The 26,403-nt window shown below is 63.1% G+C and overlaps 2 protein-coding genes across 2 annotated transcripts; one reads left to right on the top strand and one right to left on the bottom strand.

Annotated features, from left to right (window-relative positions):
* Nucleotides 1-1,052: 1,052 nt before the first annotated feature.
* Nucleotides 1,053-14,415, bottom strand: FBXL16 (F-box and leucine rich repeat protein 16). The gene is made up of 6 exons (XM_030925375.1): nt 14,084-14,415; nt 5,591-6,237; nt 3,992-4,500; nt 3,569-3,653; nt 3,209-3,272; nt 1,053-2,952 (listed from the first exon to the last, which is right to left on the bottom strand). Exons 2-6 carry the CDS (start codon nt 6,221-6,223, stop codon nt 2,804-2,806), a joined length of 1,440 nt encoding a protein of 479 aa, XP_030781235.1. The 5' UTR covers nt 6,224-6,237; nt 14,084-14,415; the 3' UTR covers nt 1,053-2,803.
* A 9,341-nt stretch (nt 14,416-23,756) lies between these two features.
* METRN (meteorin, glial cell differentiation regulator) lies at nt 23,757-26,104 on the top strand. Its single transcript, XM_030925373.1, has 4 exons — nt 23,757-24,029; nt 24,223-24,623; nt 25,553-25,612; nt 25,691-26,104. The coding sequence occupies exons 1-4, from the start codon at nt 23,803-23,805 to the stop codon at nt 26,005-26,007; spliced, it is 1,005 nt and encodes a 334-aa protein (XP_030781233.1). The 5' UTR covers nt 23,757-23,802; the 3' UTR covers nt 26,008-26,104.
* The last annotated feature ends 299 nt before the right edge of the window (nt 26,105-26,403 follow it).

Here is a 26,403-nt window from a genome sequence, read left to right as displayed (position 1 = left end):
GAATGCTCAGTGCCTGACACACTTGTTCAACCAGTTGCCCTCTTTCTTTTTTCAAAACGTTTTGAAATGGAGTTTTGCTCCAGTTGCCCAGGCTGGAGTGCAGTGGTACGATCTTGGCTCACTGCAACCTCCGCCTCCCGGGTTCAAGCGATTCTCCTGCCTCAGCTTCCTGAGTAGCTGGGATTACAGGCACACGCCACCATGCTGGGCTAATTTTGTATTTTTAGTAGAGACGGGGCTTCTCCATGTTGTTCAGGCTGGTCTCAAACTCCCAGCCTCAGGTGATCCGCCCGCCTTGGCCTCCCCAAGCGCTGGGATTACAGGTGTGAGCCACCGCGCCCGGCCTCTTTTTTAAAATGTTTTGAGACGGAGTTTTGCTGTTTCACCCAGGTTGGAGCGAGGCGGCGCGGCCTCGGCTCACAGCAACCTCCGCCCCCTGGGTTCAAGTGATTCTGCCTCAGCCTCCGTAGTAGCTGGGATTACAGGCAACCACCACCACACCCAGTTAATTTTTTGTATATTTAGTAGAGACAGGGTTTCACCATGTTGGCCAGGCTGGTCTCAAACTCCTGACCTCAGGTGATCCACCCCCTTTGGCCTCCCTAAGTGCTGGGGTTACAGGCGTGAGCCACCGTGCCCAGCCTCAGTTACCCTCTTTTGACCTTTCTCCCCGGGGTGTGAGACATTGTCTGCTATTGGTGCATTGTGTAATCTTTTGCGACATCCTTGTCCCTGCCTGTTACTCTGTGCATAGAACAGGGCTCATTTCTGCTTCTCTGGAAGGGTGGGCTAGAGTCTAGAAATTTTGGAGGGAATATTATGTGTAGTGAGTTTAGTGTCATCTCTGCCTTTAAGGAAGGGGAGGTCCTCTGCCTTCCGTGTAGTCACTGCTGTTTCCATTCTACCACATTGGCACCCAGCCTCTACCCCTTTGTTGCAAGAAAGAATAAATCTGATAAAAGGTACAGGAGAATCCGGAGACCTGCGACGCCCAGGGCAGATATGCCATCCTACACCTTGGTCTGGTGACCTAAACACAACTCAGAGACATATTTTTACAATTTTTTTAATATATATTTTTATAAACAGGTCACGTGATAAAATAGCACAAGAAACACTTACCAAATATAAGGTTATATCTTCCGCATATACAGGAGAATGAGGTCGTTATGTACAATAAGAAAATGATTTTAGGGGTTGGTTGGTTTTGTTTTCCTCTCTCCCCTTAATTTTTCCTCCTACAGTCGTTGGAAATATCACAGCTTCAGTTGCATTAATACTTTGGGCAAATGGACAGCTGCCCCTCCCCACTACGGGTTGTGGGGAGGAGGGGCTGGAGAAACTGGCTCCTGACCACTCAGCCCTGGAGCTTCCTGGGGCTGGAAAATCTTTGGGCTGTTGATCTGTTTCTGATTCAACAGCATCTCTCTCTCTCTTTCTCTCTCTCTCTCTCTCACTCTTTCTCTCTCACTCTCTGGCTCTCTGGAAACTGGTTACTCTCTTCCAACCAGATAGGGACTGTCCCAAGATTGGGTGTGGGCGCTGTATCTCCTGGGGCTCAAGGTTGGGATGGGAAGGGGCCCCAGCCCCCTCCTCAGCGACGGCTGAGGTTTGCCAGCATCCCCCAGGACTTCCAAATGTCTCGGGCCGACAGAGCACGGTCAGAGCCCATTTGGGCAGGCAGAAATTTGGGAAGCTGGGGAGGGGTGAAGTGAGGGGGAGGCTAGAAAGGAGCCCTCCCTCCTCGGGGTGTCTAGGACGTGCTGGCCACTGGAAGTTTGGAGTCGCTGACCCAGTGCTGACCCTGACCCTTGGCTGGGTCCACTCTGCAGACCACCTGAGGAGAGCGCCCAGGGTGAAGCTCGGGGCCCAGGCCTGAACTGAGCCCGGCTGGGTGCAGGAGCTGAGGTGTGGGGTTGGCCCAGGCCTCTCCCCAGGCCTGAGGGTGGCTCCAGCTCGGAGGCTTGCAAGGTGCCTGTGCTACCCCTGGGTTGAGGCCGATCGGAGTCAGCTGGGATAATGTTAATGACTCCAAGTGATCGCCAGCCCTTCTGCCCTCTCCCTGCCCAATTCTGTCTCAGCCTGGCCAGGGACCAAGGCTGGGTTAGGGGGCGGACAGGGGGCTGCCCCACACAGCGGCAACGAGGAAGGGAGGCCGCGTGGGTCAGGCTGGATGGGTGAGGAGGTGCGGGTGGGGCTTGGGCTCTCGGCGGCGGGCCATGGCTTTGGTGGTGGCCTGTTTCCCCTGACACCCCTCGGAGGGCTCCAGGCATGGTGCGGTGGAAGATGCAGGAAGCCCGTAGGGCTCTTCCGGGCCCCTGTGTCCTGGGGGACCCAGCCCCCTCAATTCCCTTGGGCCCTGCCCGGGATGGGGGGACAGTGGGGAGACAGAGCGGGTGTGGCGGGGAAGGCGGTAAGGACAGTCTGGAGAGCTCAAAGCGCCCCCCAAGGACCGAGCCCCGCCCCCCAAGCGGGCGGGCGAGCGAGTGATGGCGGCGGCTGTGGCTGTGGCGTGGCGGAGGGCGGCGTGCAGTGCGGGCACGAGGGGCATGCACAAAGTCCCCGAGTGTGCGTGCGTGCGTGGGGCGGGCCCACCCGCCGCCCCCATGCCCGGGGCGGGGCCGGGAGGGCGGAGGGGCCGAAGGCCGGGGCGGGGCTTTCCCTCGGTTCACCCCGCCTCCCGCGCTAGGCCGGGGGCGCGGGGACTCCCCCGAGCGCAAGGCGGGAAGAGGGGGCTCGGCGGCGCCCCGTGCCCCCGCCCAGGTCATGGCCGGGTTCCCGCGACCAGGGCGGGGGCCCCGTGCTACTCAATAACGAGGCAGCGAGGCAGGTGCTGCGAGAAGTACTTGAAGAGCTCGGGGGTGGCCCCGGGGCAGTTGGTCAGTTCCAGCTCCTCCAGCTCCTGCAGCTGCACCAAGCCCGACAGCCCGGTGGTAGTGAGCAGCGGGCAGCCTGCGGCGGGGTTAGAGGGCGGCTCAGTGCGCAGGGCGCAGGGCTTGGGCGGGGACGGCGGGGTCATAGGGCGACTCAGTGCCCGCGCCCCAGGGCTCGGGCGGGGACGGCGGGTCGCGTCTCCCTCCTCCTCCGCCTCGGACCCGGGACGGTGTGTCCGCGTCGGGCATGAGTTTGCGCAAGGACCGGGCAGGCTGGACGGGCGGACTAGGTGGGGGTGAGTGGTCACTGCTCAGAGTAGAAACGGGGGTCTCACCTGCCAGAGACAGGAGGCGCAAACTCCCCAGGGCCAGGAGGTGCTTCAGCCCGAAGTCCTGCACCTGTCGGGCGTGGAGGAGCGACTTAACGATTTCCGCTTGCACGGAGGCGGAGGGCACCCTGGGGTCCATGGAGGGCTAGGCGGGTTCAAGCCCGGGGTTCCTCAGTCATCCCGGAGCCGGGAGGCAGCTGGGAAGTGCTGGTGGGGGCCGCCAGGGACCCCTGGGTTCCGCTTAAGTCGGCTGCTGGATAGGGAGGGGCCCCAGACTCTCCGAGGATCTGAGTGGGGCCGGCAGCTCTCCCCGCGCTCCCACCTCCCCGCCGATTCCCCAATCCCAGGGTGTTTGAGAGCCGGTACCTGGCAGCACCATCGCAGGTAGAGGCTGCGGAGGGACGACATGGTGGACAGATAGCTGAGGCCAGTGTCCGTGATGCGTACACACCTGTGGTTGCACCAGAGGGGACCCCCGCCTTCAAATCACCTGGCCCGGACCCTCCCTCGTCTTCCTGGGAGTGTCCCTGGCGTGAATCCTTTCCTGCCCCACCTGGAGCAGCCACAGGCCCCTCCTCGATCCCACCCACCGGCAAGGACAAGGGTCCAGCCAACCCGTGCTACGGTTCTGCCCGCTCCCCAGGCGCTCTGCCAGCCGCGCCACAGCCGCGGCCCCGCCGGAAGCCCCCTCCCCCCGCCCCGCCTCTCCCCGTGCAGCCCGGCCCGCCGCGGCCCCGCCCCGCCGCCCGCCCTGTGCTGCCCCGCCCGGCGCGGTCCCGGGACGCGCACCTGTCGAGCACGAGCTCCTCCAGGCGGTGCAGGTCGCAAGCCACGTACTCCAGCGCCATGTCGGTGATGCGTGGGCACCACGAGAGGTCAAGGCTGCGCAGCTTGCGCAGGTTCTCGGCCACGAGCTCCACGCCGTCGTCGGTGACCTTGGAGCAGCCCGAGAGGCTGAGCGCGGTGAGGTTGGGCAGGCTGTGCACCACGTTGACCACGCCGTGGTTGGTGATCTCCCAGCAGGAGAGCAGGCGCAGCGTGTGCGTGCTGTGGCCCTGGCGCGCCGTGAAGTAGGCCAGCGCTGTGTCCGTCACGTGGTAGGCCTGCAGGCTTAGCTCCGCCAGGTTGGGCAGCAGCTGCGAGATGGCCGCGATGGCGTCGTCGGCCACGTTGATGCAGTCACTCACGCTCAGCGAGGTGATGCGCGCGCTCAGGCTGGACCACAGCCCGGCCTCGGTGAAGTCGTTGCAGCCCGACAGCTCCAGACGCACCACGCCCTGCATCTGTTCAAGCATAACCTGCAGGCGGGCGGGCGCCGGGTCAGCGGGGCGCCCGGCCTGGGCTCCCCGCCCCCAGCTCAGTGCGTTCCTTCCGGCAGCGAGCGCCAGAGGATTGCAGGAGACGGGGTGGAGCTCGCAGGGAGGAAGCAGTGGTCCTGGGTAGGGTGTAAACATGCAGGGAGCTGAACCCTGAAAACACTTGGCAGTGTGTGAGGAGGTGGGGCATCGGGACGAGAGCCCAGGGCTTGGCAGAGCAGGTGCCAGGGGCTTGGCACCAATGTTACAATTAAACTACAGGCCCAGCTGCCAGGCAGATCCTCTGACCTCTGCTCCTGGGAGATCCTTTCCCAGATGCCCCTCAGCCTCCCCCAGCATCCTCCCCACCCTGCATTTATTTTATTTATTTATGCATTCATTTTGAGATAGTCTTACACTGTTGCCCAGGTTCCAGCCTGGAGTGCAGTGGCATGATCTCAGCTCACTGCACCCTCGGCCTCCCGGGTTCAAGCAATTCTCCTGTGTCAGTGTCCTCCCAAGTAGCTGGGACTACAGGTGCCCGCCACCAGGCCTGGCTAATTTTTGCATTTTAAATAGAAACAGTTTCACCATGTTGACCAGGCTGGTCTCGAACTCCTGACCTCAAGTAAGCGACCCGCCTTGGCCTCCCATAGTGCTGGGATGACAGGCGTGAGCCACCGGGCCTGGGCCCTGCATTTAATCGACTGCTCTGCTGCTGCCATCTTGAATATCTTGATCGTCTTTGAGCAAGGAACCCATTTTCCCTTTGCATGAGGTCCCCCAGTAGTCAGTCCTGCTTTCGCCCACCCCAAAGCCACCATCCTCTCCAGCCCATTGCTGCTGCCCAGCCCTGTCCCCCAGCCCTGTCTCCCCCAACCAACCTGGACGCACACCCCCCCACCCCAAAGCCACCATCCTCTCCAGCCACCACAGGGTTGCTGCTGCCCAGCCCTGCCTCCCAGCCCTGTCCCCCTCACCACAGCCTGGGTACACACCCCCAACCCCAAAGCCACCATCCTCTCCCGCCCCCACAAGGTTGCTGCTGCCCGGCCCTGCCCCCAGCCCTGTCCCCCTGCAGCCTGGCGCACACCTCGAGGCCTGCGTCCGTGATGGTGGAGCGCTTGAGGCTCATGGCTTTGACACCCTTCTTGGAGAGCGCATAGTTGTCAATGAACTCACAGATGTCCAGGTCGGAGACGCCAACCAGGCAGAAGCCCTCGAAGCCTCTTGCAGCAAAGCCCTGCAGGTTCACGAACTCCTTCTCGCCGCCAGGCAGCACATTGTAGAGCTCCTTGGCGTGCAGCACCGGCGTGAGGCCTGCCCAGAACTTGGGCTGGTAAAGCACGCGCCGCCAGGCCTTGCACACCTGGGCCAGCACACACTTCTCGCAGGCCGAGAAATACCAGAAGAGCCCATTGAGGATCTTCTCGTCCGTGGCCAGTGGTGGCCGCTCCGCTGGGGGCCCAGGTGCCAAGGCTGAGGCTGGTCCACCTGCCAGGGGGCACGGGCCCCCAGCCAGGGCAGCCCGGGGCAGTGGAGCAGCCAGGCTGGGTGGTGGGAGGGTGGGTGGGGGTGGTGGCTGGCAGGGACGGTTCTTGGTGGCCGGCGTGCCCTTGGTGATGCTGGCCGCACCCAGGCCGTTGGGCTGGCCTGGCAGCTTCACCAGACCATTTCGAGGCAAGCATGGAGGCTTGGGGTCGCCGTCGACGCCCGGGCCCGACATCTTCCTGGCACGCTCTGTGGATGAGGGCCAGGAGGGGAGTGAGTCTGTTGCTGAGTCTGGAAGGCCGGGGTTGGGGGCAGGTGCAGCGGGGCTCCTTCCCTCCCTGGGTGTCCCCACAGTGCTCCAGAACCACCAGACAGAGTGGATGGGAGTGCCTGCCTCTCCCTCCCTGACTGTGAGCGGCAACAGGAAGCTGACCATGGTCACTCGCGGCACTCACTGGGCACCTACAGTGTGCACTAAGCTCAACCTTCATTGCCCATTGCCCATGGACACCTTCTTTTCTTTCTGTTTTTTTTTTTTTTTTTTTTTTTTGGAAACAGAGTTTCACTCTTGTTGCCTGGAGTGCAGACTGGAGTGCAGAGAGGTGATCTTGGCTCGCTGCAACCCCTCCGCCTCCCAGGTTCAAGTGATTCTCCTGCCTCAGCCGCACGAGTAGCTGGGACTACAGGTGCCTGCCACCACCCCTGGCTAATTTTGTATTTTTAGTAGAGAAGGGGTTTCTCTCTGCTGGTCAGGCTGGTCTCAAACTCTTGACCTCAAGTGATCCACCTACCTCGGCCTCCCAAAATTCTGGGATTACGGGCATGAGCCGCCACTTCTAACCAGACACCTTTTTGTCTGCCCAGTGAGGCCAAGAAACACCAACACTTTTTGGCACTTAGGTACCATGATGCCCATTTTACAGAGAAGAAAATGGAGGTGGACCTGGTGAGACCGGGACTGCCCTCTTCACCTCTTCTGCTGTGCTGTCCACTGTCAGTACCCACCAGGCCCACCCCTCTGGACAGGCTGGGGGAACTGAAGGGAAGGGTCTGGAATGGACTCTGGCCCCTCCCCTGCAGGGTGACTGCGCAGCTCTCAGGAGGTGCTCTGGTGTTGGCTCTGTAGCCAACCTCCATGCGCACAGGAGTTTCCCTGGCTCAGAATCTACCCAAGGAGCTGGGTGCACTGGCTGATGCCTGTAATCCTGCACTTCGGGAGGCCGAGGCGGGTGGATCACAAGGTCAGGAGTTTGAGACCAGCCTGGCCAACATGGTGAAACCCCATCTCTACTAAAAATACAAAAATTAGCCGGGCTTGGTGGCGGGCTCCTGTAGTCCAGCTACTTGGGAGTCTAAGGCAGGAGAACCACTTGAACCCTGGAGGCGGAGGTTGCAGTGAGCTGAGATCACACCACTGCACTCCTGGGCAACCACACCGGGGCAACAGAGTTAGACTTTGTCTCAAAAAAAGAAAAAAAAAAAAAATCAATGCAAAGAAAGGGTAGGCATCTTCCCAGGGTTTGCCATGGTGCCAGCATGGTTAGCCCTGGACACAAGCTGTCACTTTAACCTCCCCAATGGGGACGATGCTGTGATAACCGTACCCACTGCACAGATGAGGAAACTGAGGCCAAGGCCGGGCAAACTGCCTGCCCGAGGTCACGGCCAGGTAAGTGGTGAAGCCAGCGTTCGGGCAGAGCTGGCTGCGGAAGGCCATGTGGAGGCTATCTTCAGGCCAGTGACATCCACCCACAAGGTGGGGTGGGACCAGTCCTGGGTACCCTCCGCAGGCCTCCAGTCTGTGAGTGGGGTGGCAGGGGGCACTGGGCACAGCCACAGAGCGAAGGAGAGGTGGGACCCTCACGGTGCTACCATCTGCTCCGCAGTCCGGATCTCCTGCCACCCCCACCCCAACATCCGGGGAGGAGGTTAGAGCCCCTGGGGTCACACGCCCTGGACTTGAAATGGGCCCCACCCTGGCTCTGTGGTCTTGGCAAGCCACTTCCCTTCTCTGAGCCTCAATTTCCTCACCTTGAAGCCTAGGGAGGTGACGGTACCTACTGCCTTGGGGCATTGCAAAGTGGATGAGCTCAGTGCATGGCTCATAGCAAGGGCTGGGAGAGTGACGTCTGAGCCCCACGGCCACACTCCAGGGCAAAGCAAGATGCATCTTTCCGGGTCTTAGGTGACCCCAGGACTAAGCCTGGAGCCTCATGCAGATCCTGCCTTCCTGCCGCAAAATCTCAGAGGAGGGGCCAAAGCCACTCCCAGCCCACCCTGCCCCCTCCTGCCACGGCCTCGCTGGGAGGTCTCTTGGAGCCACCAAGGGGGTGTCTGGGAGTCTCTCAAGAAGATTCCAAGGCTTGGGGGGCCCTGGAATACTCTCAGGAAGAGGATGGCTCACATCTTTTTGGCCGAGTGTCTCTTCTGGGTCTACAGGGCCTGGTCAGCTCCACCACAGAGAGTGGTGGGGTCTGGGATGGCATTGCAACCCCAAGGCCGGCAGCCCGTTCCCCATAATCTGGTCAGGGCGGAGGGGAGGGAGGGAGGCAGTGGGAGGTCCTGCCCTGCTCTTCCCAGCACCAGGCCCCCGCACTGGCTTCCAAGCCCCAGACAGGGCCAGCCTGGCCACCGGCCCACATCTGGGGAGGGGTCCAGACCAGGGCCAGGACCAGGGGTGTCACCAGAACATGTGGCCCTTATGGCTGAGAACCCAGCTTTGGGTTTAAAGTCCTTCCTGCCCTGATGGCAGGAGCCCCAGCCCCACCCTCTGTACCATCTCCCTCTCCCCAAAGGTGTCATTCAGGTCCTGGAAAGTGGAGCCAGGCCCTTCAAAGAGGAGGCACCCACAGCTGGTGACCCCCGTCATGTGTGCATGATAAGGGTCAGCCTCCCAGAGGCTGACGACATCACAGCGTTTGCAAGGGCCTGCCGGGGTCACACATGTTCCGACCTCACGGCCGCCCTTAGGGGTGGGGGTGTCCCTACCTCAGGTTTCGGGTAAAGAACACGAGGCTCTGAGGAGTATTTTGCCCCCGGTGTCCGGGGAGGCCTGGCGCAGGGCTGCCTTGGTTCCCTCCCAGAGCCGGGGAGAGGGGACATCGCAGGATGCCTGCGCCCGAGGGGGCAGCACCAGGCCCACGGCCGCCCCGACTCCAGAGCGGGAGGCAGCCCCAGCCTAAATATGCTACGTGCCCCCAGATCCGGGAGTGCCGACTTCACCGCCAGGGACGCCTGGGCCTCCGCAGACCCCGCCGGTCGGCGCGTCACCCGCGCCAGCACCATGGACAGCGGCCGCCCCAGCCGCGCGCTCAGGGCCAGGCCCAGGCCAGTTTCACCGCGGACAGCGGCGGGGTCGGGGCAGCCCCGCAATCCCCGCTCAGCAGGGAGGGGCCCCAGGGGCGGGGAGTGGGGGAGAAGCCGAGAACGATCCGGAGGAGGCGGCGGGGGCGGTGCCAGGGTAGGAATAATCCCGGAGCAGTGCCGATTTAGGTTGAAAACGCTCCCAGTCATGGGCCTGCACGTGGAGCGCCAGGGCTGGGGGGGCCTGGGGGAGGCATTCGCAGGGCTCCTTTCCCGCCCCGCTAGGGAGCTCACGTTTCCTGGCGCCCACAGTCCTGTCCCCACCTCCAGGCCTCAGGGTCGAGATGGAGAAATCAAGCCACACTTGGAGAGCCCACAGGAGGGAGGGGACAGGTTGAGGAGCGGCTGTCGGGGTATGGGTCCCGGCCTGGCTGCCCTCATCCACACCCACACCGCAGCCAGAAGACGTTGCTCTGCCTGTGGTCAGCCCTCGACCCATATGCTTGGTGGCAGCTGCGTCCCTGCAGAGGCGGCTGGCTCCGCTGCCCCCCAATCTCCTGCGTCCCTGCACAGGCGGCCCCGCTGCCCCCCAATCTCCTGCGTCCCCGCACAGGCGGCCCCGCTGCCCCCCAATCTCCTGCGTCCCTGCACGGGCGGCCCCGCTGCCCCCCAATCTCGTGTCCATGTTCCTGCCGGCCCCCGCTGCTCCTCACATTCCCGGCTTGACTGACTCAGCCCGAGAATCTCCCACCCTGTAGCTCAAAAATGCAAACAGCCACACACTTTGGCCCAGGCATGGGTGCTGTGGGAGAAAGCTGAGCTCCCAGTGGAGACTGGGATCTTTCTGCTGGTTAAGTGAGAAGTCCCTGGGGGCTCAGACAAGGGCCCCTCTGCCTGGCCCTGGCCCCACCCACCCAGCCAGACGGTCACCCAGGAGCAGGTTCCCATGGCTCACAGAGCCCCCTTTCCTGCTGGTGACTGTGAGAGCCCTCATTCCATCCAAAGGGGCTCGGACGACCTGCGTGGGCTGCTAGGGACTACCTCTCCCTTTAGGGACAAGCACCCCATGTGCTAATACGGGGAAGAGACTTGCTAAAAAGGCGGCCACGCCTGCACCATCCTCAGCCTCAGTCCCTGGGGTGCTGGCTGAGCTTGAAGTGGAAGGTCTGTCGAGGCCCCTGGGCTCACCCCAGGGGAAAGAGAGAAAGGTGGCCCTACCTCAGCTGTCTTGTCCTCAGCAGCCTGAGCCTGGCCTGGGAGCTGCTGGGGAGAGGTGACCGTGGCCTCTATGTCCTCCCCAGGGGATGCAGTGTGAGGCGGGTGGCCAGAGTGAGCCTAGGGAGCACAGTGGGGCCTGGGTGCTCCTGGGAGGACCCCGCATGTAAGGCGTCCAGGCTAACCGTTCCCAGTCATGCGGGGGCCCCACAAAAGCTGCCTCTTCTGCGATGCAAATCACTGAGCCCTGAGACCTCAGCTCCTGCCCCTTCCCAGCCCTGATGCCACAGCCCAGTCATGCCATTCCTCCTCCCCTGCCCCTCTGCCTGGGCAAATGCCGTTCCCCCTGCTTGCCTGGCAGGGTTTCCCTGCCTTAGCCCTGCAAGCTCTTCTCCTCCATCCCTCAGCTCCTGGTGTGAGGTGGCCCCTGCCTCCTGCTCCAGGACCCCCAGCTCTTAAGAAAGCCCCTCCAGGGTCTCACAATCCCATGGGTTATCATCACCATCCATCTGGTGCCTCTCCTCCTGGCCTGAGGACTCTTGAGGATGGACGGCACCAATGTGCATGGCCTCTGCATGTTCGTGGAATGAATGAATGAGGAATTTGGCCCCACTAGCTCAGTCATGCAGAAAGGGGAGCAGCTGCCAGGGCCCCCCGAGGGCTGATGGAGGATTGCTCAAATTTAGGAGGAGGCCATTCAGCGGGGACGGCATAGCTAGGGAAATTAATCTGGATCGTGCCAGGGCCAGTGTCCATGGGGAGGGTAGCCTCTGGGGTTGGGATTAGGTTGGTACCTGAGTCACTGAGAGGGCTCCCAAGACCCCGGGGCTGAGGTGGGCCTTGGAATAAACAGAGCCTTCAGATGAGGAGAGCCCATCTCCTTTTCAGCTGGCTCCCTCCTCAGGAGCTGCAGGGCTGAGGAAGCGGCTGCCTGTCCTCCACCATCTGGCCCAAGCCAAGAGAGGGAAGGGGGTTCTCCTGCCCTGCTCTCCCTGGCACCACACGCACCCCTCCTCCGACTGACTGGAGCCCTTCGTTCACACACTGCCTAACCAGGACTGGGGAAGCAGAGCTTGCAAAGGGATTTGCCAGAAGTTACAAGAGCTACGATTGGCTCCAAGAGCCCCGGGGCTGGCTGATTCCCTGTACCTGGGTCCTGGCCAGGTGCACCTCACAGGGTCCTCGCTCTGCTCTGTTCTGCCTCATGGGGTCTCGATGCCTTCCTGCTGGGCCCTGGGCTGGTGGTCTCTCCAAGCACTGCCCTCATCCTGCAGGGTCCCTGCCACGGCGCTGAGTTCCTTGTAGAGGCTGCACACTGCGTGCCCACCCCTGGGACATCCTTCTTTTGGATGCATGCCTGGGAATCCTCCTCACCCCTCAGCGCCCCCAGTTTGGCGGTCTCTACCTCCATCTCTGGTGCCCCCATCTCTGTGAGCATCAGACCAGGGCACAGCCTAACCAAATACTCGGCCCTTATAGAACCTCAGGGACCATTGAGGCCTGCCCAAGGAGGGCCCTGGAGTTGCACAGGGCCCTGGTGGCCAGAAAAACGCACATCGGGCTCCATCTGCAGCGGCAGCCCCAGAGACTGGGGTGACAGCTGGGGTGGCTGGGGATTGGGGACAGGGTGCAGGCTGACACATTCCGTGGCAGCCCCGTGACGCAGGCACACCCGTGTCCCTGCCACTTGGCACGTGGCACAGCGGCAGAGCTCCTCTCCCGCCCCCAGCTTGAGATGCTTCTGGGGGTGCACCAGGGGCTCTGGGGAGGGGCACCATGGCCCAGCAGGCACATGGCCTCGAGAGAGACCCGTGTTGCTGCCCCAGCAGACTAAGGACCCATGGTCAAGCCCAGGGCAGCTCAGCCTTGCAGGCTGGACACCCTGGGGAGTGGGTGCTGGGATCCACGCCTCATCTCAGCCCCTGCTCGGGAGAGCGTGAGCACTCTCAGAGGCGAGGCCTGGGCCCCTAATGCCTGCTGCTCCAGGCAGCTGCCAGAAACCATCACCCCTCTTTCCTGCCCAGCGAAGGAATGAGGCCCGAACCCACGCACTGCAGCCGGTTTGGCCGTTGGCTCCTCCTGCACCACTGGTGGGGAAGGCTCAGGTCTTCCCCTGCTCACCCACAGAGCTCCCTTCACTGCCACCCAGTCATGGGAGGCACAGCAGTGGGTGCCCACATGCAAGGAGACGGGGTCTTTGACTGGCTGAGCAGTGCCACCCGGGTGGGGCATCCCTAACCCCCGGCAACACAGGGCTTCCTGGGTCCACGTCTGGCTGGTTCAAGGGCCCCGTTCCTCCCACCCACAAAGCCGTCTGTGTCCTTCTCCATCACTGGGAGTAGGACTGGTTCAGCTGCCCTGGAAGTGGGTGTGAGCTGGAGGCAGTGAGTCCATCGATGAAGGGGCTGAACTCACGGGTCTGGCCCCAGGTGAGGGGCGGTTGGGGTGGCAGGGGGCAGGGAGTGGGGCAAGTGAGTCCTAGAGTCCCCCCACACAGCCGTGTTTGCAGCAGGGCCTTGAATTTCCCTCCCATCCAGGCGGCTCCAGGTCCGGCTCTGTGTCCACCTCTGGCCGGGCCAGCCAGGTTCCACCAGGCCTCTGCCCTGGCCTGGGAGATGGAAAACCCCTCAGTCTCCTGGCCTCACCCAAGCCTTCTGCTCCAAGGCTGCTGTCCAGCACCACGCCGAGGGGGTGGGCTGGGAGAGGGCCCTGTGTCCAGCTGCGTGCCAGGGAGGCCTGAGCTGCCCCTGGCCATTGGGCCCTCGGATGCATGGGTGTGGGGGAAGGGCCTGAAGGAAGAGGCAGGTGAGGTGGCCTCCACCATCTGCTCCTCCAGTGGAGGGCAGGCTGCGTGAGCAGAGCCTGGAGCCTGGGAAGGGCCTGGAGTGGCCGCTGGGCCGTGGGTTCCTGAGGCGGCCACCGCAACCCTCTCTCCTTCTGGGGTGATGGGTGGGGAAACCTCTCCACCCACCTAATCCCCAGGAGGACACGGGACCCCTCCCCAGCAGGTCTGAAGGTGCCGTTTCCCTTCCGAGGCCCTCCAACCTTGGCCAAGGCCCGGTCCCGCCTCCAGAACCAGGAAAGTGCCAGCCTCCCCCCACCCTCCTCCTCCCGCGGGCGGCAACTCAGTGCAGGCCCGGGTCCAGAAGCAGCCTGGGGAGGGCCGGCCCGCAGGCCGCACAGCCACGCGCCTCCCCTGCAGTTGAACGGCCCCTGGCCTGTCACTTAGGTCCGAGGGCGCCCTCTGAGCCCACCAGGCGGGGTGGGGGCCGGGGGCCTACAATTCCTCCTTTCGGCGGCCCAGGCGGCACCGATCCTCAGCCCCGGCCGAGTGGCCGATAGGGAGCGGGCCTCTTCCAGGCCAGGGGCCGGGTCGCGGGGCTGCGGAAAGGCCAGGCAGGGACGGAGGCCCAGCGGCCGCGGGGGAGGTGGGGAAGGGGCTGCCGTTCCGTAAGCCCTTACCCGGAGGCGACGGCGCGGCCCCCACCCCCACCCCGCCCCCTCCTCATTGTGGCCGCCGCGGAGGTGCGGCCTGGCCCCCTCCCCGCACCGCAGCCCGGCCGCACGCGCACCTTACCTCGGCCCGGGCTCCTGGCTCATGCCACGCTGTCTGCCGGGTGACCTCCCGTCATGGGGAGCCCGGCATGGGCGTCGGCGCGCGCGGGGGCCGCCGGGGTGCTGGACTGGCCGGCAGGGCCCGGCCGCGCCCTGCGCCCCGCGCCCCGCGTCCCGGCCTGGCCGGGCCCCCTCGGCCGCGCACGGAAAGGAGCTCCCCGGTGGGAGAGGATCGGCCGCCCCAAGCCTCCCACCGGGGAGGCTGAGGCTGTGCCCAGATAAATAAGGCCGCTTTGCAGGGAACCAGGCGGGCGCCTCCTCCTCCCCTCGCCCTCCCCGCGCTCCTCCGCGGCCGCCGCCGGCGCCGCGCGCGGCCCCCGCCCGGCCCCAAACGCCGCGCCCCGGCGCGCTCCCGGCGTGGGGAGCCAATCCGGGTTCGCGAGCCCAGGCGGGGGCGCCGAGAATGCCGAGCCCCGCCCCCGCCCCGCCCCGGCCCCCGCGCGCGGCGCGCTCCCGGCACGGCGTCCACAAGCACGCGGCAGGCCCGGCACGCGCCCCCGCCCCCCTCGCCGCGGGCACCCGCACAATAACAAACCCGGGCGCGCGGCGGGCGGGCGGGGAGGGCGCGGGAGGCGGAAGGGAGGGCGAGGGGAGGCGGGAGAGCGGGAGCTGGCGGGTGGCCCAGGGGTCCGGGGTCCTATGGGAACGGGGGCGGCACCGCACGTCCCTGCCCTTGGCCACCACCTGGGGAGGCGAGGAAGGTGAGACCCGGCCCAGAGGAGACAGGGTGGTCAGACCCCCATCTCTGGACCCTGTCGCCCAGCCCGCGGCCAGGGCCTTTCACAGCCCTCACACCCCCCGTGCACCTGCTGCGTGCCTGGCCAGAAGCCCCTCGTTGGAGACCCTGGCACACCCGCAGAGCGCGCAAACAAGTGATTGCACGGATCATTTCAGATAGTGACAGTGAAAGCATCCGAGGGCTTGCGGTGGTGACTTCTGACGGGGGCGGGGGCGTCCTGAGGGTGCCCCACTGGAGCTGAGACCCCCACGGTGCGAGGGAGGGATGGCTCGGGAATGGGTGTGCAAAGATCCAAGCAGCCTGGCAAGTTCTCTCGGGAATAAACTGGAGGCTGGAGGCGGCGGCCGCTGCAGCCCGGGCAGGGGTGGGGCGTGCTGGGTGAGGTGAAGGACCCGGTGGGAACCGCTGGAGACCCAGACGCCCCAGCAGGCTCAGGGCAGGAGAACGGAGGCCAATGGCGCCCCATCCTGGGGGTCTCCTGGGAGCAGGGTTGGGGGAGGGAGCAGCTGTAGGGAGAGCAGAGGGGGTCTTTGCGTCCGGGAAAAGCTGCAGGGCTGAATGGGGCTCCCGAGAGTATCTGAACAGGAGTAAAACCAGCTGCTGTTCCCAGCGTCCTGATGGGAGGGGCCGGTGTGAGGCTTGGGCGCAGGGGGAAGGAGGGTCAGACTAACGGCATCCTGGCTGGGTCCCGGGGTGGGGCTGGTTCTGTGCGTGCTGTGGGGGTGCCACTGGGTCTACCTGGGGTGAGCGCAGCTCTTCTGCGTCTTGCCCCGTACATGGGTACTGACCAAAGAAGGTGCCCGGAGTGGGGCAGACAAGACGAACCCCGTGAACACCGTTGGGGCAACAGGGGAGCGTCCGTCCAACCTATCCAGGAGTCTCCAGTGCGTGGGTCTGGCAGGCTGGCCTTCCGGCAGCGACTTCCACCTCGCTGACAGCAGGCGGGGACTGCTCCTGGTAGGAAGGTTTCACCTCATGCTTGGGGCTCTCACCCCACAGCAGGTGCCAGGGTCTCAGGCAGAGAACAAGCTGTGCTTGTGTTGAGTCCCAGCTGGGGCTGGACACACCCCAAGTGCATAGGGTGAGTGTGGGGGTCAGGCATTTGGGTCATGCAACCCTGGCGAGGCCCAAGAAGCCAGCCCTACCTTTGCGGAATCTAAGCAGGAGAGAATGCGTGGAAGATCATCACAGAAAGGCTGACCGTGCTCCTTCAAAGCTGTGAACCCACCTACCCTCCACCTCTGTCACCAGCCGTGACCCACCTACCCTCCACCTCTGTCACCAGCCGTGACCCACCTACCCTCCACCTCTGTCACCAGCCGTGACCCACCTACCCTCCACCTCTGTCACCAGCTGTGAACCCACCTACCCTCCACCTCTGTCACCAGCTGTGAACCCACCTACCCTCCACCTGTCACCTCACCTGTGCCGGGCAACTTTGTCTGTCTCCACCATGGTTGGTGGCAGCTACTTCCCCATTGGTCTCTCCATCCCTCTCACATCTCCTGTTCTCCCCAGGATGCAGTGGGGTCATTTTGCCGTGCAGACACGGTCCTGTTCTTCCCAGGGCCCTGTCCACTCTTTGCTGCAGTCTGCACAGCCCTGAGGGCCTGGCACGGCTGGCCCACAGCCTTGCTCTATACCTGGCCCCTTGAGGATGAAGCTTCAGCCACACTGGCCTTTCTCTGGGTCCAGGAGGGTGCCCATCCCTCACCTGGAGCACCCCTCACCTGGAGCACCCCTCCCTTCACCTGAAGCACCCCTCCCTTCACCTGGAGCACCCCCTCCCTTCACCTGGAGCACCCCTCACCTGGAGCACCCCTCCCTTCACCTGGAGCTACCCTGCAGCACCCCTCCCCTAGAGCACCCCTTCCTGGAACATGTCCTCATGTGGAGCACCCCTCCCTTAGAGCACCCTTCACCTGGAGCACTCCTGTCGTGGCCCCTTGCCTGGAGCACTCCCTTGCCACCTACACCTGGGTGACTACTTGCCTCTCAGACCTTGGCTAATGTATTCTCCCCTAGGAGCCCTCCCTCAGGTGGACAGGGCCACAGACCCATGTCCTCACCGCAGCACCAAGGACCTTTTTTCTCAGCCTGTGTCTGCCTGTTGTCTGATGGTGCATTTGATGAGCTGTTGGCTGACTGTGCCCGCTGAGGGCCAGGGTGGGGTCTTCTTCCTCACCACCCTGTCCCTAGGCACTGAGCCTCCAGCTCAGTACATCACGGATGCATGGCAAATGTGGCGAATAAGAGAGCGATGCACCAGCAGCATGACAGGTGACTGGCATCAACAGTTTGGATCCCCTCCCATGGCGGGAGGCCCATTGTAGAGGATACCTTTGGAGAACAGCTCATACCCCAGAGGGAAGTGGCTTGAACAAAGAGGGCTGCTCAGCAGACTCATCCCCCCCAGGTCTCCTCTGGGGGATGCGGATACCACTCAGGCCCGCACCCCTCCATTGGTCCTGGGGACTGATATGTGCCTGGGCTCTGGAGGGCACCTGGAGCACCCCTCACCTGGAGAAGCCTCATCCAGAGCACTCCGTTCCTGGAGCACCCTCACCTGGAGCACCCTCACCTGGAGCACCCTCAGCTGGAGCACCCTCTCACCTGGAGAGTCCCTCACCTTGAGGACCCTCTCACCTAGAGAGCCCCTCTCCTGCAGAACCCCCACCGGGAGCATGCTTCCCCTGGGCCACCCCTTGCCTTGATGCCTGAGCACTGAGGGGTCTCCCATCTAGGTGGCTGGGAGGGCACCCTGGAGCCATGGGGTGAGGACCAGAGGCTGTGGCACATCTTGCCCTGAGACTTTGGAGGACTGTGAGGGGACCCACATTTACTTCAGCTCTGCACCTGTGGTGAGACCCCCACACTGGAGAGCAAAGTGATTGCTCCAGGGGCCATATGGTCATGCCACCCCCACCCACTCCTCCTGCCCCCTGCCCGGAGCACAGCCCGAGAGCACCTGGGACCATCCATGTGAGGCGGCGGGCTGTGGGTGTGTTTGGCCGTCCTAGCCCCTCCACAGTCAGAATGGGCACCCACAGGCGTGAGAACCTCACAGCCATGGGGGGTGCCCAGAGTGCCATGGGCAGTGGGATTTCTCTGATGCCCTCCAGCTCTGCTCCCTGCCTGGCCCGCCCCCATCAAGGCTGAGGATGACTCAGGGCCCAGCCATCACCATAGCAACATGCGTCGCCTAGCAATGGCGGTCTCCCGGCAACGGTTGTCTCCTAGCAATGGGATATTTTCCTGGGCCCTGGCTGGAGCCCGGCGGTTATTTTTAGCCCCACAGCAAATCAGTCGGCAGCTGCATTTTTGGCTCCTTGAAGAGATGCAAGGTGTGGGGAGGGGGGTGGGTCTCTTGGCAAAGGGAGGAAAGCATGCCCAAGATAGGAACCTTGCTGCCGTGGGCCCGGAGGTGCAGGCCTGTGGGTGGGCGAGGCCGGATCCTGCCTGTGCAGGGGGGCTGGTGGCCAGTGGAGGGGAGCCAGGGTTGTGCAGGCTGCCTGGGTGAGTTGACAGCTAGGACTATGTCCTTGGGGGACCCCCAAGAACCCTGAGCCTCGTAGGTCAGCTGGGTGGAGGGGACGCAGGCCAGTGCTCACAGTTGCACTATCAGAGTGTGTTTCTGGATGGCCCAGGGTCTGACAAGCTCTTGGTACCCACTGCACCTCAGTCATAGGAGCCATCTTCACTGTCCCAGACCTGGGACACCCAGGGAAGGGGCAGCGGGGGGCCAGCAGAGCAGCACATTTGGCCAATCCCATGCAGGGCTCAGCTGGGGACACAGGAGGGGCTGGCCTCAGGTCAGCCCACACCTCTCTCCTTGCTCTGCTCCCAGTGAACGGAGACGCAGGCGGGCGTCTTGGCCTGCGATCTCACCCTTCTCTCTATGCTTCCTCCCCATTTCCTGGGGGACTGTGTTCACTGGTGCATCCAAACTCCCCAGCTCCCTCAGGGCCAATGGGCTGGGTGGGGCCGGCCTTACCCGCCTCCCCTTTGCAGTGGGTCAAAGGCTCTGAGGCAGATGAAGCTTCCAGCAAACAAGGAGCCCCCAGGGCTCACCCTTTGTGGTTCCCGGTTTACTCGAAGTTCCATCTGCCTCAGGGCCTTTGCCCCTCTCCTCCCCAGGGTTGCGGCTCCCTTCCTGCCCCCTTCCATCGACTCCCCGTACCTGGGTACTGACCAAAGAAGGTGCCCCTCGCCCTTGGTGTTGCTCCCCCAGGGCCCCAGCCAGCCTAGCTCCTGCCCTGGCTGTGACAGCTCCTATTCTGTGCCCGGCACTGTGGTTTCCTCGTCGAGTCACTCTGCACTCCGTGGAGCAGCCACCTGTCCACAGCCGCTTCCCTGGCGGACATGGGGCTGCCTGTGCCAGGCAGTGCTCTGGCTTAGCTCATGGCAAATGCAGCATTGGTGTCCTCTACCGACCAGGACCTGTGTCTAGTGGGGAGAACGCAATGGCCAAAGGCGGGAACCGTGTGGCAGTGACCAGGGTCTCGACCGCCCCCACCTCAGCACCCCCTCAGGCTGCAGCTCCAAGGACCCTCTGGGCAAGCCAGGAACAGAAACTAAGTCTCAGGCTTCGCGACAAGCTGTGAGGCTGGCCGCCCCGCTTTGGGCTGAGGGGCTTTGTGATACAGTGTCTGTGTTTGGCCACGGCCAGGCCGACCCCCAGCACGAGAGATGATTGTCCCAGCCTCTGCATTCTCCAGGGGCGGCCTCACGCACCAGGCCCAAGCTTCCTGAAGCAAAACTTGAGGGAAGTTCTTCCTTTTGTCTGACTTGAGTACATCTTGTTGCTGTTGTTCTTGTTCTGACCTGGGTGGAAATGGAGAGACGCTTCTGCTAGGGTTTTAGGGTACTGGAGGGTCTGGGAGTTGGGGCACTTCAGGAGGCCCCCAGACAGCACAGACAGCCGGGATGTCACCTGAGCTTGGGGATGCCTTCCAGGCTCTCCTCTGCCCGGTCACCCCCCACTTAGTCTGCAGGTATTTACTGAACGCCTGCACCGTGGCATGTCGGGTCCTATACCCATAGCAACTGAGGCCAGACTCGGCCTTCCAGGCCCCTCCTGTAGGCAGTAGAGCACCCACTGATGCCAGGTGCTTTCCTGGGTGGGGCCAGGGGCTGTGAGGAGAAGGGGTGTGTTGTCCAGGGCTTCTCCTGTGAGTGGCTGCATTGGCACCGGACCCCTGGAGATGAGGCTGGGAAAGAGGCAGGGACGCTGGGGTTGAGGCGTCAACTCGGGGTCAGGCATGTGCCCTTCCAGACCAGGTAACCCCAGGAACCCCTCCCTCCAACCACAGACACTGGTCCCTCTCTTGGGGAGGCTGGGAGGGAGGTCCAGGGCCCAGGCTGTCAGGAGGGTGTCTGGGGCTGACCCTCACGCCGCCACCAGAGGGCGCCTGGAGCCCGCCGTGCTGACCCGGGGACCGCCAAGCGGCAGCAGCCCTGGAGGGCAGCATGGCTGCAGCGGTCGACCCACGTGCCTCTCCCGCGACCCCTGAGTAGATGCAGCAGCCCATCCGTGTGCCTCTCCCCACCTCTGCGAGCACCTCATGTGCCCAGCCCCAGGCAGAGTCTACTCTTTTACCTTTACGATTTTTTATTTTATTCATTTATTTATTTATTATTTATTTATTTTGAGATGGAGTTTCGCTCTGTTGCCCAGGCTGGAGTGCAGTGGTGCGATCTCGGCTCACTGCAAGCTCTGCCTCCCAGGTTTCATGCCATTCTCCTGCCTCAGCCTTCTGAGCAGCTGGTACTACAGGCGCCCGCCACCATGCCCAGCTAATTGTTTGTATTTTTAGTAGAGACAGGGTTTCACTGTGTTAGCCAGGATGGTCTCCGTCTCCTGACCACAGTTGTGCTCTGCCTGCCTCGGCCTCCCAAAGTGCTGAGATTACAGGGCCTGAGCCACCAAGCCCGGCCTATTTTTATTTTATTTTATTTTATTTTATTTTATTTTATTTTATTTTATTTTATTTTTTGAGGCAGAGTTTCACTCCTGTTGCCCAGGCTGGAGTGCAATGGCACGATCTCGGCTCACCGCAACCTCCGCCTCCCAGGTTCAAGCAATTCTCCTGCCTCAGGCTCCCTAGTAGCTGGGATTATAGGCATGAGCCACCGTGCCCAGCTAATTTTGTATTTTTAGTAGAGACGGGGTTTCTCCATGTTGGTCAGGCTGGTCTCGAACTCCCAAACTCAGGTGATCCACCCGCCTCGGCCTCCCAAAGTGCTAGGATTACAGGTGTGAGCCACTGTGCCCGGCCTATTTTTAATTTTTATTGAGACAGGGTCTCACTCTGTCGCCCAGGATGGAGTGCAGTGGTGCAATCACAGCTCACTGCAGCCTCACCCTCCTGGGTTTAAGCAATCCTCCTGCCACAGCCTCCCAAAGTGCTGGGACTGCAGGCATGAGCTGCTGCACCCAGCTAATTTTTGTATTTTTAGTGGAGTTGAGGTTTCACCATGTTGGCCAGGCTGGTCTTGAACTCCTGACCTCAAGCGATCGTCCTGCCTCAGCCTCACAAAGTGCTGAGATTACAGGCATGAGCTGCCACACCCGGCCTTAATTTTTTTTTTTTTTTTTTTTTTTTTTTTTTTTTTTTTTTTTTTTTTTGAGACGGAGTCTCGCTCTGTCGCCCGGGCTGGAGTGCAGTGGCCGGATCTCAGCTCACTGCAAGCTCCGCCTCCCGGGTTTACGCCATTCTCCTGCCTCAGCCTCCCGAGTAGCTGGGACTACAGGCGCCCGCCACCTCACCCGGCTAGTTTTTTTTTTGTATTTTTTAGTAGAGACGGGGTTTCACCATGTTAGCCAGGATGGTCTCGATCTTCTGACCTCGTGATCCGCCCGTCTCGGCCTCCCAAAGCGCTGGGATTACAGGCTTGACCGGCCTTAATTTTTATGTAATTAATTTTTTTGAGACGGATTCTCGCTCTGTCACCCAGGCTGAGTGGAGTGGCGTGATCTCAGCTCACTGCAACCTCCACCTCCCGGGTTCAAGCGATTCTCCTACCTCAGCCTCCTGAGTAGCTGGGACTACAGGCTTGCACCACCACACTCGGCTAACTTTTGTATTTTTAGTAGAGATGGGGTTTCACCATGTTGGCCAGGCTGGTCTTGATCTCCTGACCTTGTGATCCGCCTGCCTTGGCCTCCCAAAGTGCTGAGATTACAGGTGTGAGCCGCTGTGCCTTGCCAATTTTTATTTTTATTTTATTTTTTATTTTTTATTTTTATTTTTTTTGAGAAGGAGTTTCGCTCTGTCACCCAGGCTGGAGTGCAGTGGCCAGATCTCAGCTCACTGCAAACTCCGCCTCCCGGGTTTACGCCATCCTCCTGCCTCAGCCTCCCGAGTAGCTGGGACTACAGGCGCCTGCCACCACGCCCGGCTAATTTTTTGTATTTTTTTTTAGTAGAGACGGGGTTTCACCGTGTTAGCCAGGATGGTCTCGATCTCCTGACCTCGTGATCCGCCCGTCTCGGCCTCCCAAAGTGCTGGGATTACAGGCGTGATCCACCGCGCATGACCTCCTTGCTCCACTTTCTGTCCTCATGACCGTGGCTACTCTAAGGTGACTCACAGAAGTGGAATCCAACAGTGTTTGTCCTTTTGTCTCTGGCTTATTTTGCTCAGCATATAAGCCTCCAGGCTCATCCAGGCTGTACCGGGTGTCAAAGGGCCAGAATTTCATTCCTTTTAATGGCTTAATAATGAACCCACCGCCAGGGGGCGCGGTGGCTCACCCCTGTAATCCCAATACTTTGGGAGGCCAAGGCGGGCGGATCACCTGAGTTCGGGAGTTCAAGACCAGCCTGATCAACATGGAGAAACCTCCTCTCTACTAAAAATACAAAATTAGCCAGGCGTGGTGGCACATGCCTGTAATCCCAGCTACTCGGGAGGCTGAGGTAGGAGAATCGCTTGAACCCAGGAGAGGAGCTTGCAGTGAGCCAAGATTGCACCATTGCACTCCAGCCTGGGCAAAGAGCAAAACTCCATCTCAAAAAAAAAAAAAAAAAAAAGTAGACCCACTGCACTTGCTTGTCCACTCAGCTGCTGACAGGCATTTGGGTGGCTTTCACTTTTTGGGGATTGTGATGGCTACTTCTGATCTGCACCTCGCCCAGAGAAAGGGGCTGGCGGAGCCCTGTAGGCGCCTGCAGGGGTGCCCATGGCTGCTCCATTCACGCCCCTCCAGGAGCCCCGTCTGGCCCGGGGTCAGTCCTCCGGCAACCATGGGGTGCTGCTAGGTCTGAGGAAAGGGGCCTAACCCTGTGGGCTGCGCGCTTCACAGCAAGACCCCCTCCTGCAGACAGCCTTACCAAAACCCGAGGCCTGGCCCAGCTCCAAAGCGCAGCCCCGAGGCCAGGCCCTCCCCAGCTCTGGAGTCATGACCCCTCTCCTCTGGGGCACCACCTGCCTCTGGGGAGGGGTCAGCAGGACCGGGCCGGGTTGGGAGGGATGTGGCCAACAGGCCCAGGACCCAGTGTTAGGAAGAACCAGGCCCGGCCGCCCGATCAGCAGGCAAGGCGGAGCCACCAGGTGGGCCACCATCCCTCCCCCCTGAGGTTTCCGTGGGCATCAAAACCCCGGCTCCATCAAGGGCTCCAGGACTCCGATCCGGACGGCGCAGGGGGCGAGGCCAGGGTGAGGGCGCGGCGAAGGGGCGACGCACAGCATAGGCTGGGCAAGGAGCCTCCCTCCCGCGCAGAGGCCCCCCGCAATCCCCGAGGTGCTGGGACCGTGGGACCGTCCTCCCGCGGCGCCGGGGCTCGGGCCCTGTCCCCGCTCCGCCCCGCCCCTGCTATTGGCGGAAAGTTCCGGGCCGCGCCGCGATTGGCCGGGGCGCCGCAGGCCCCGCCCCCTTCCCGACCCGCTCCAAGGCGGCCGGGGCGCCGGGGCTGCGCGGCGGGCGGAGCGGCCGCGGGCATGGGGGCTTCGCCGGGGCCGGGCGGCCGGCGCGCCGGGCTGCTCCCGCCGCCGCCCGGACCCGCGCCCCGCCGGGGCAGCGGTGGTGGGAGCCCCGACTACCCGGACGCCGCCCGCCGCGCCGTGGGGTTCCCGGCCCCGGCGCTGCTCTGCGCGCTGTGCTGCGGCCTCCTGGCCCCGGCCGCCCGCGCCGGCTACTCCGAAGAGCGCTGCAGCTGGAGGGGCAGGTACGGCCCGGGCTGGGGGCTGTCCCCGCACTTGGGACGGGGTGCGCTGCGGCCCGGACCCCCCAGGCGCCCTCGGAGCGCGCAGAGCGCTGGTCCAGTTTCCCCCTCCGCGAGGCGGCCCCGGGAGGCTGCGGGGGCTGCGCCGGGCGGGGACTCGCCCCCGCCTCAGCGCCCCGTCCCGTCCTGTCCCCAGCGGCCTCACCCAGGAGCCCGGCAGCGTGGGGCAGCTGGCCCTGGCCTGTGCGGAGGGCGCGGTTGAGTGGCTGTACCCGGCTGGGGCGCTGCGCCTGACCCTGGGCGGCCCCGACCCCAGCGCGCGGCCCAGCATCGCCTGTCTCCGGCCGGTGCCACCCTTCGCAGGCGCCCAGGTCTTCGCGGAGCGCGCAGGGGGCGCCCTGGAGCTGCTGCTGGCCGAAGGCCCGGGCCCGGCAGGGGGCCGCTGCGTGCGCTGGGGCCCCCGCGAGCGCCGGGCCCTCTTCCTGCAGGCCACGCCACACCGGGACATCAGCCGCCGCGTGGCCGCCTTCCGCTTTGAGCTGCGCGAGGACGGGCGCCCCGAGCTGTCCCCGCAGGCCCACGGTCTCGGCGTAGACGGTGAGTGGCGGTCTGGGTGGGACAGGGTGGGAGTTCTGAAGTCTCACCCTGCCTGGGCTTGGCGGGAATGTGCCTTGTCGGCCCCACTGCAGAGGGAAAAAGTGAGCTCCAAAGGTTGAATGGACTTGTCAAAGGCCACACAGCCAGGGACTGCCCGGGAGGGATGGCCTTCCCGCCCTCCCTTCCCGATTCATCTCGGGAAAGAGCTGGCAGGAGCAGAGTGGAGGGAAGGGGAGGCCGAGCAGGGCAACCCTGGGCCTCTGGTCCCTGAAGGGTTAGGGGAGGGGATGGTGGGGGCAGAATCAAAGCCTCCGGCCAAAGCTGTCCGGCCCAGCGGTGACCTCTCTCCCCTCCCCCAGCCCAACCAACAAAAGTCCAGTGTGCAGCCCGGTCACCATGGAGACTCCTCCCGCCTCCCTGCAGGGCACCAGGCCCAGCTCTTGGCTCTCCTGGAGCTTGGCGCCTGACCCTGAAAGGGATGGGCTCTCACTATTCTGCCCCCTGGCCCTGGGCCAGGGACCTCAGACCACCCTTCTCTGCCCCCACCTCCTATCACCCTAGCTGGGCTGCTGCTCTTCAGGCCCCAGATTCGGGAAACTAGAGGGGTCCCAGATGCTGGGGTGCATCTTCAGACGGGGGTGCAAGAGGGCAGCCCAGGACAGCTGATGGCTAGGCACCCCCCCAGGCCCATGTCTGTGCGCATTCCTGCCTTGGAGATGCATGCCTGCAGGTTTCCTGAGTACAGGTGTCGCCCAGGGCATGCACACTTGCTGTGTGGCTCCCTGGGACCCCCAGGTGCCAACAGGCCCTGAGCGCGGGCTCTGCTCATTTGCCCACTGCCTCCTGCCGCCTGTGCAGACAAGGGACGGGGCCTGAGGTGCTGCCGGGAGAGGGCAGGGTCTGTCCTCACCACCCCCTCTGCATGCCAGGTGCCTGCAGGCCCTGCAGCGATGCTGAGCTGCTCCTGGCTGCATGCACCAGCGACTTCGGTGAGTGTCCCCACCATGGGGGGAGCTTGGAGCCTGCCTTCCCCTGAATGCCCACCCTAGCCACATGCCTCCCCACAGTAATTCACGGGATCATCCATGGGGTTGCCCATGACGTGGACCTGCAGGAGTCTGTCATCACCGTGATGGCTGCCCGTGTCCTCCGCCAGACGCTGCCGCTGTTCGGGAGGCGGGGATCTGGGGAGCAGGGGCTGACCTCCATTCGTACCCCACTGCGCTGTGGCATCCGCCCAGGCCCAGGCACCTTCCTCTTCATGGGCTGGAGCCGCTTCGGGGAGGCCTGGCTGGGCTGTGCCCCACGATTACAGGAGTTCCGCCGTGCCTACGAGGCTGCCCGCGCTGCCCACCTCCACCCCTGTGAGGTGGCGCTGCACTGAGGGGCCAGATGCTGGGGAGGGGCTGGTAGGAGGGAGGGTGGGGGGCCCACTGCTTTGGAGGTGATGGGGACTATCAATAAGAACTTTGTTCACACAAGCTGCTAGGGACCTGGTCTGCTGTGTCCAGCCCAGCCTTGGGCCTGCCTTGCAGCTGTGAGGACGGCTCCAATTCCTGCCTCCGGCGGGAGACTGACACTCAGGGGAATGGTATCTTGTTCAAGACCATTTGGCAACTGAGAGGGAGAGCAAATGTGAGGAGGAGCTATACCCACATTCTGGGGAGGGGCTGCCGCTGGGTGGGGGCACATGGGGACCTGCACTCATGCAAGCTTCTGCTCTGCTACACCCACCAGCCCCGTTCTCGCCTGCTACCCTGGCTGCTCTGCTGCACCCACC

This window comes from Rhinopithecus roxellana, chromosome 20, assembly GCF_007565055.1.
Source record: "Rhinopithecus roxellana isolate Shanxi Qingling chromosome 20, ASM756505v1, whole genome shotgun sequence".
Classification (NCBI taxonomy): domain Eukaryota; kingdom Metazoa; phylum Chordata; class Mammalia; order Primates; family Cercopithecidae; genus Rhinopithecus; species Rhinopithecus roxellana.
This window is presented reverse-complemented; position numbering and strand designations above follow the sequence as displayed.